Here is a 7,606-nt window from a genome sequence, read left to right as displayed (position 1 = left end):
TAGAGGATTTGTATAACTTGAAGCAGTCTGAAGCTTCCAATTTAGAGTTAAAGATCAAGAATAGATTTAATCTTTTTACTGCTAGTCTAATTACTGTAAGCTCTACAGGAGATGTACCACAGTCTCAAATAATGACGCCACTAGCTCTCGCAGTCTAGGGTTAGTCAAATAGTGAACTCGTGCACTATACCAAGGGCGTTTCCCTTCAGGTTATTTGAAAGTCAGAGGCTCTACTGTGCTTAAGGAATTTCCTAGGCTTTAAAGAAAGGAGTCTATTCTCTGAGAGCTAAAGAGCTCAGGGGATTAACTGCAGGTTTGCTGCTAGCTAAATCCTTGAGAGTGTGTGTAGTGCTTGGTGGGTTGGTTGTTTTCGTTGTGTCTCAGAGAACCTCTCCTATTTATACCTTTCAGCCTGTTGTTCCTTAGCCAATAGCAAAACTGGCTCTTCTATTCTACTGTAATTACTAAGCTACTTCTACTTTTATTAATAAGCATTTTGTCTGTATTAGTCAGCCTTCTGTCTGTTTTACTAATGTATTGGTAAGCTATTACTAATGTTTGTTAGAGTATTACTATATTTTGGTAATTCATAACTGTTGAGCATAGACCTTTACTAAGCATAGTTTCTAGATTACTAAGAAGCTGAGTCATATTATTAGTCATTGATTCACTTTTAGTAAGCTTAAGTGTTTATGCTTACTTTGCAGCTCTGAGTAAGCGGTTTCTTTTTGATTTGAATACCTATTATTCCTTTAGTTTTCCTATACTTATAATTATGGTGCATGACACCGGCCCGCACATCACTAGGCATGGACGACCTCAGGGAGAAGCACGGGATGGAGAGTGCTCATCGCTTCAGGTTCTAAATATCAGAAAATGAGCCTGTATCGTTCGCCTCAGCGAAGGGAGCGTGCTGCAAGGATCAGGACAGTAGTAGGAACCGCTCCGAGTTGCGATTCGACGCTTCAGATGATCTGATCTAAAGTTTGGCATGAGTCACGTGGAGATTTCGCCTAAGCGCCTACGACCATCCTGCTCTTGCTTGAAGTTCATGCACGTACCTATATCTTCACACAACCTCTCTTTCCTTTCAACTTGACACCAGCCGCCGGTCACTCTCGGGCTCGCTAATAGCATGCATGTCGGCTTTAAGCCGAAAGCACCGTGGCAAGGCCATCCGTGTATTCTCTGGGGTAGTGGTCGCTTCCGCGTGGCGCTAATGACTCTGGAACGGAGTGGAAGACGGACAGTTCTCTTTTATGCTGGCAACGGACCATTCAATTGTCTCCTTGGTGCGCATGCTTACATTGCTTGATATGACTTCTGCTAAGCAGGTCCAATGGTGTACCTTGAATATGTGTCACAAACACTGTACTTCGTCTATAAACTGGTATTCTCCAATCGAGTGGCATACCCCTCTCTTGGCTATGAAGGCGTGATATGACTCTGTGTTGCATGCAAATGTTCGTTTTAAGACACTGTAGCGTTCCTGATGCAAGGCTTTGGATCTGAGTTATTTATGAACGAAAAAAACGCATGCTGAGTGACGAGATAAAGGTGCTATGTCGGAAGAGCTTCAATAACATCCAGGCGCGTCTCCTATCTCTTTGGTTGGCAACGCTTTACTCAGTTACCGAACTTTAGACATGCTTCGCACAACTACTTTGTCTAACTGTCACGTTCAAGAATATCAGCCCCCGAGTTTACACCTCATGCCGCCAAAGATGCCGCAGCTGATTATGAGTGTATGTGTTGAAACCCACCGTCCTTGGAGTGGCATGAGAACGTACTCCACCGGGAACATGCAGGCCTCGGTAGCTATGCCGAATCGAACACCACACGCCAAGATACGAAGGCGGGTGCAAGGTTTTTATTTTTATTTTTTTTGGAGAAAATCGATATACCGCTTGTCTTTGTATGTGACCTAGCAAAATTCGTCTGCTCCTATCTGCTAACCGAGTTCGGCGGGTTTAGGCGGGTCTGTTCTCCGGTATTTATTACTTGCAGACGTACCGGCTCCTGCGATTGACATCTCGGACGTAACCAACAAATCGCTTGCATCCGCGATCCAACTGCTAGCACAAGGCCTCCGGCTTCGAAGTACTGGGCCCTCGGCATCTGCGGTGAGCACCGCTATCCGCGGGCCCGGCCCTTCACGGTCGATACATATGCTCATCAACACCTTCTTTGTCACCAGCTCTGGCCTTAGCCTTGCAGCTACGTTGTTCAAGATCTAGTAGCTCCGCGAGTACATGCAGTGAAATTCACCCTTAAATCGCCACGTAAGGGCACTTTCGTGGTCCAGATGCGCTTCGGGGCACGATTGGCGTGGAACATGGAAGCAACAACTGCAGCAACACCTGCGCCGATTAAAATCACGATAATCCTCTTCCTCGCGGGCATGGTCGTTTCCTTGGACCGCATTGATGCCATCTTCGTCATCATCTCCGTCCTAATACTCCTGCTCGTCGTCTCTACTTTCTCGTCCTGCCTGTCGTCTTCCCTCGCCACCCCTGATGTCCCCAACTGTACGGACCTGCGCTACAAGTTAAGCCCTAAGCAAACACGCGCTTGCACCGTTTGATGGCTCTTGCAATATGGCACGGTGCCTACGCGTGTGTCGATCGTCCGCGCCATCGTCCAGGACATGCTCCAAGTCATGAAAGCGGCCTCGCATAGCAGGATCGACAGTGCATCCGCGGTAGGGACGGTAGTGGTGCCAGGACGGCGACCTCCTCAGGTCGAGCCGCAAGATTCGACGCCCTTGGCCCGTTTGAGCGGGTGCTTCACAGCGGCATCTTCAAAGGGGAACCAGAGTTTCAGCCAGCAATCTGCTTAGCCATCTTTCCGCCGCCGAGCGGCTGTCCGCCTATAAATTTCATTATAAATCCGCAACAGGATGATACCTTACAGAAACGACGGGATGTTGCCGTTGGAGAAACGCAATTGTTATTCCTGTTTTCCAACATTTCGTTCACTTGATGTGCCCTGGGGGATGCGCGCACAAGGCTCTGTGGTCGCCTCTGTTTCCTCCTTTCCATGTTCGTGCTACACGCTTTTATCCCCACGACGCCGCGAGGTGCTTCCTGGCAAGTTTAGTCAGAGTACGATGAGAAATGCACTCGCATTTGACGTGAACTATTTGCCCAAAACTTTCACTGAACTATAGACATTGCCGTGGCCCTGCAGTGCCGAACAAACTGAGGGACTGCCTCGGACAGCTCCAGACACATCGTGGGTAGGCCGTTGTATTCAGCAGCCGGCGATCAATGATGGCTGTCATCCTTTACCGGCTTGGACATAGGTTAGGTGAGGCTTTCCGTCAGACAGCGATGAAAGAGTGAGTCACCTGCATTCCACATAGGCTTCTCAAGCAACCTGCCGTCTCAAATGGAGAACTGTCGGAGGAATGACAGACCACCGTGCGATGTGATAGCATACGGCCGAGCTCTGATTCCATTCCAGCGGCCAACGCCAACACGAGGCAAAGGCACATCCGACATGCATGGTTCGTGCATCGAGATGTGACTTGACTACTGCCGCTCACCCATCCCTAGTCTGAGATTCTCTCCACCGACCTTCCGCCATCGCTCTCCTCACTCCCCCACCTCATTAGGCTTCATTAATCATTTTTGTCATCGCCAAGTACATTTGAGACCTGCATGAAGACCTCACGAGGCAGAAAGTGGGAGGACGGCCCGGATGCTGGCAAAGTACGCATACGAGGTCTCAATTGAGTCTCACATCGGCGGCTTATCTCCGCATTTCTCTGCATCAGAGCACCTCAGGTCTCTCTGGCTGGGCCGGAATAGAGGACACTGCTGCGACGGACGACGAAGGAAAGATGAAAGGATATTCTGAGGATATCGATACCCTCCTCGTCTTCGTATGTTCCCCATCCTTGTTGTCGTACTATGTCGACCTAACATCCGTCAAGGCTGGTCTATTCTCTGCCATCCTCACCGCATTTGTTGTCTCGACCTATACGATGCTTCAGCCATCGAGCGCCGACCTGACGAACCAACTCCTCACCACAAATAACCAGATACTCGCCCAAAACAGTCAGATCCTAATCCAAGGGTTTTCAGCCATCATCACCGGAGCCCCGTTCTCCCCTCCTTAGCTGATGTCTCTAGACGACCCGCCACCGTTCGAGCCGTCGACCCCTGCACGGTGGATCAACACACTTTTCTTCATCAGCCTCATCCTCAGTCTCGCTGCCGCGCTGCTCGGCATTTTAGTCAAGCAGTGGGTGCGCGAGTACATGCAGTGGAACTCGCCGCTCGCAACGCCGCGAGCGAACATTATGGTGCGCCAGTTCCGATTCGAAGCATGGGAGGCGTGGAACGTCTCGGCGGTGGTCTCGACGGTGCCAGCGCTGCTCGAGATCGCGATGATCCTCTTCCTTATCGGCATGATTATTCTGCTCTGGACCCTTGACGACATTGCTGCGATCTGCGTGACTGCTGTCGCGGCGATGTTCCTGCTCGTGGTCGCGGTCTTCACTGTCCTGCCTGTGTTCTCTCGTCGGTGCCCGTACAAGTCTCCAACAGCATGGGCGGTCATGGCGGCCTGTAAAATAATGGCCCATTCAGCGACTATCTGTATCAATTGGGCAAGCACACCTTTGCTGTATCGTCGGTGGTGCAGGTTTATTAAGGGCGAGTCACATAATCTTCCACCATATTATTTTCCGCGGCCTAATACACTTGGGCAGTTTCGCGAATTTTGTCCACCGACATACCCATTTGGGCCTACACTATTCTCATATTCCCCGTGCTTTTCGTCTTCATTGCAATTGTCTTGATCGGCATGGAAGACGACTTGTTGGAACGACGCAAGCGCATCGAGTGGGAACAATTGCCGCTCAGCTGGCGCGACGTCGACCTCGTCACCTGCAGAACCATGTTACCGCGCTTCGGGTCCTGGCAGTTAAGGCACGAAACCATGCGCGCTGCAGGAGAAAAGGCTTGCTCGGCCGAGACTCCAGACGGCCCGGAGCGAAAGGCTACCATGGACGAGTTGTCCGTCGAGGTCAAGGAGACCATCCTGCTCATGCGAGCGATGTCCTGGGTGGCCAAATCGTCGCAGAACTCTCACGTTGTCACATACATTAAACAGTGCTACATCGTAGAGCAAGACTCGCGCGAACGCACCTTGGATTTTCTCCTTCATGTCGCCGCTCAAATATACCGGGAAGCTCGCTCCGCGAGGCCAGGGCTGGTTTCTGAAGTGCGGCGGCCCCTCCTTCAGTTTGTCCTCGATCACTCCGAGCATGAAAATACCTCTGTGTTGGTGCAGAGAACATGCACAGATGCTCTACGGGATCAGAGAATCACGTTCTCTGTGGCCGACAAACGCCTGGGTAAGCATACGCCAAGCATCCAGGTGAATATTTACTAACATCATATCTATTTTCTCAGCCTTAGAGCAAGGGCACACCACAGCAGCTGATTGCGAGCTACTCCTGGCGAACTACATCCCGCCCGAGTTCTCACATGCTGACCGGGACCTCCTTGAGATGTTTATCACTACGTCAATAGAGTGGCTCACTCGCAGTAACATGCGGCTGGCATCTTCGGTCGTTGTGGTCGGCGCATTGGAGAAGATAATCAAGGCAGTGGATGTTTGGTCAGTTGATTCCGCTGTACCGCTTGATACCGCGGCAGGCGTCTCGCAGGGCGACAGCGGCGTTGAGGTCCGAGGTGACCATCGGGAGTGGATCCGGCAACTATATCAACAAAAAGAAACACTAACGGAGAAATATGGCGCACTCTACAGGCAGCTCTGGCATGCGCTTGAGAAGGCGTACAAGCGGCACAAGCTCCGCGGCGACCAGGATTGTATTCGGGCGCAACTACACAACGCACTTGAGACGTCACACAACCGGCAATACCATCTGTACCAAAGCTCCACTTGCGAAGTCGATGACTGCCCCTGGACTGGGCACGGCAGCTGGTACGCAGGCCGCCACTACGCCGAGTGCAATCTGCTCCCGAAGATCATCAGACTGGCAAGGCCACCCGGCTTGTTGCCGCTACAGCCAGCGGGATTGGCTGCCCTATCAAACCTGCCAGATGAACCCGCCGGATCAGGTCATACAATTTTTCAAGAAGGCTCCTCGACACTAGTCATTCAGTCTTCCGAAGACCGAAGACCTGGGCCCTCAAGCTTGCGTTGGCCCCTTGAAACACAGGGCGGCACACCGTCCGAGGGCCGTGGCGTGGGCGAGGATAAGAGCGGGGGCGTGGGCGAAGGCGAAGGCAAGGGCAAGAGTAGGGGCGAGAGCGAGGGCCGGGGACAGGGAAGCAGCGTTCATGAACAGGCGAACCGAGGCGTTAAAAGTCCGGAAGCAAGGCATGGGTGATCGAGATGGCGGGGTCGTTTGTTGTGGGAAACGGGGCAGAACGCATATATTCGCCTGCTATAACATAATTGATATTGCGGGCATGCCTAATAGCTACGAATGCGACAATAAGTGGTACGGACGTAAACTTATGCTTGTAACCAGTGATTCCTGAGGTAATAGATTGTGACGGTGGGCTGGCTGAACCTTCGAGGGGCTTCATTCTGGGTCAATCATAGAGCGGAGGAAGCAAGAAGACGAGTCTCGCATGCTGCCGTACGCTCGGAGTGCGGGCGACATTTCTGAGTCAGACATTGCGGATCACGCCAGAAACCACCAGGCTCGCACCACCGCATTAATACAGTAAATATTCTTCGATGAAAAAGCAATAGATAGCTTGCGACCGATAAATCTGGTTCTCCATTTGCACCTGCATCTGGGTTAAAGTACGATCAAGCCCCACTTGATGTTTCTCCCCTGCAAGCTCAAAAGCATCTCGCTTCTCTCCGAGAGCATCTTCCCAGACGGCATCTGGTACCACTGCCGTGTCTCCGCGATATCGATCAGCGTGGGCAGCAGCCTGAACATTTCCTGCGTCGAGGGTGCAAGGACTCTGAAGGTAGATGCGAGCGGGCGGCAAACGGCGTGCTTTATGTCGCCAGCGGACTATTTTATTGGCTGGCCGGGAGCATGGACTTGGCGCAAGCCAGAGAGCATAGTAGGGAAAGCTTTACACGCGTAGTTAGCACGGTCATGTGACGGCTTCGTTACGTAAGCGTCGCGGCGCGTCGAGTTCACAGCCCGGGCCCGCACCCAGTAATATGCCCGGGACTGACAACTACACCACATTCCACCGAATATGGGGTGTACTCACCGGCACCCACTGGTATCCAGTGAAGTCCAGTGCTAGTCTCCAGTGGCTGCCGCTGTTAGCTGGTGGGTATCAGTGAGTAACAGTGGGTAGCAGTGAGACACACCGGATCCCACTGGACTTTGCAGGTTGCCACCGGCTACTGGCACACATCACCAGCGATTTGCATCAAACATTGCTCAAAGCCACTGGCTTATCAAGTACCAATATAAATACAAATATTCTTTTGTAATAAGCTCAATACATGCTTAGCCACTGGCATCTGTATAGATGCCTATTCTCCTCTGAACTGTGCACTATCCCAGAACTCAGCTCTCACTGAAGTGTCTCTATGCAGTACACCGTCTGAGTGCAAAAGGTGTGTAAAATTAGATTGCCAGATGTGTCCC

General features: G+C 51.5%; 2 protein-coding genes across 2 annotated transcripts; one reads left to right on the top strand and one right to left on the bottom strand.

The window, feature by feature from the left end:
* Nucleotides 1–3,799: 3,799 nt before the first annotated feature.
* PHACADRAFT_58023 (uncharacterized protein) lies at nucleotides 3,800–4,066 on the top strand (the record flags this gene model as incomplete). Its single annotated transcript, XM_007392755.1, has 2 exons — nucleotides 3,800–3,886; nucleotides 3,938–4,066. Coding segments are annotated over 2 exons (216 nt in total), but the record flags the coding sequence as incomplete, so codon positions are not given.
* A 1,698-nt stretch (nucleotides 4,067–5,764) lies between these two features.
* On the bottom strand, nucleotides 5,765–6,483 carry PHACADRAFT_251126 (uncharacterized protein). The gene has a single exon (XM_007392754.1). It carries the CDS (start codon nucleotides 6,359–6,361, stop codon nucleotides 6,167–6,169), a length of 195 nt encoding a protein of 64 aa, XP_007392816.1. The 5' UTR covers nucleotides 6,362–6,483; the 3' UTR covers nucleotides 5,765–6,166.
* Between the last annotated feature and the right edge of the window lie 1,123 nt (nucleotides 6,484–7,606).

The sequence above is a fragment of the Phanerochaete carnosa genome, assembly GCF_000300595.1.
Source record: "Phanerochaete carnosa HHB-10118-sp unplaced genomic scaffold PHACAscaffold_3, whole genome shotgun sequence".
In the NCBI taxonomy this organism is placed as follows: Eukaryota; Fungi; Basidiomycota; class Agaricomycetes; order Polyporales; family Phanerochaetaceae; genus Phanerochaete; species Phanerochaete carnosa.
The sequence above is the reverse complement of the archived record's forward strand: the minus strand, read 5'-3'. Positions and strand labels throughout refer to the sequence as shown.

Coding starts and splice junctions, on each gene's coding strand:
- PHACADRAFT_251126 (XM_007392754.1), bottom strand. CDS start 6,361: ATGCCTTGCTTCCGGACTTTTAACGCCTCGGTTCGCCTGTTCATGAAC.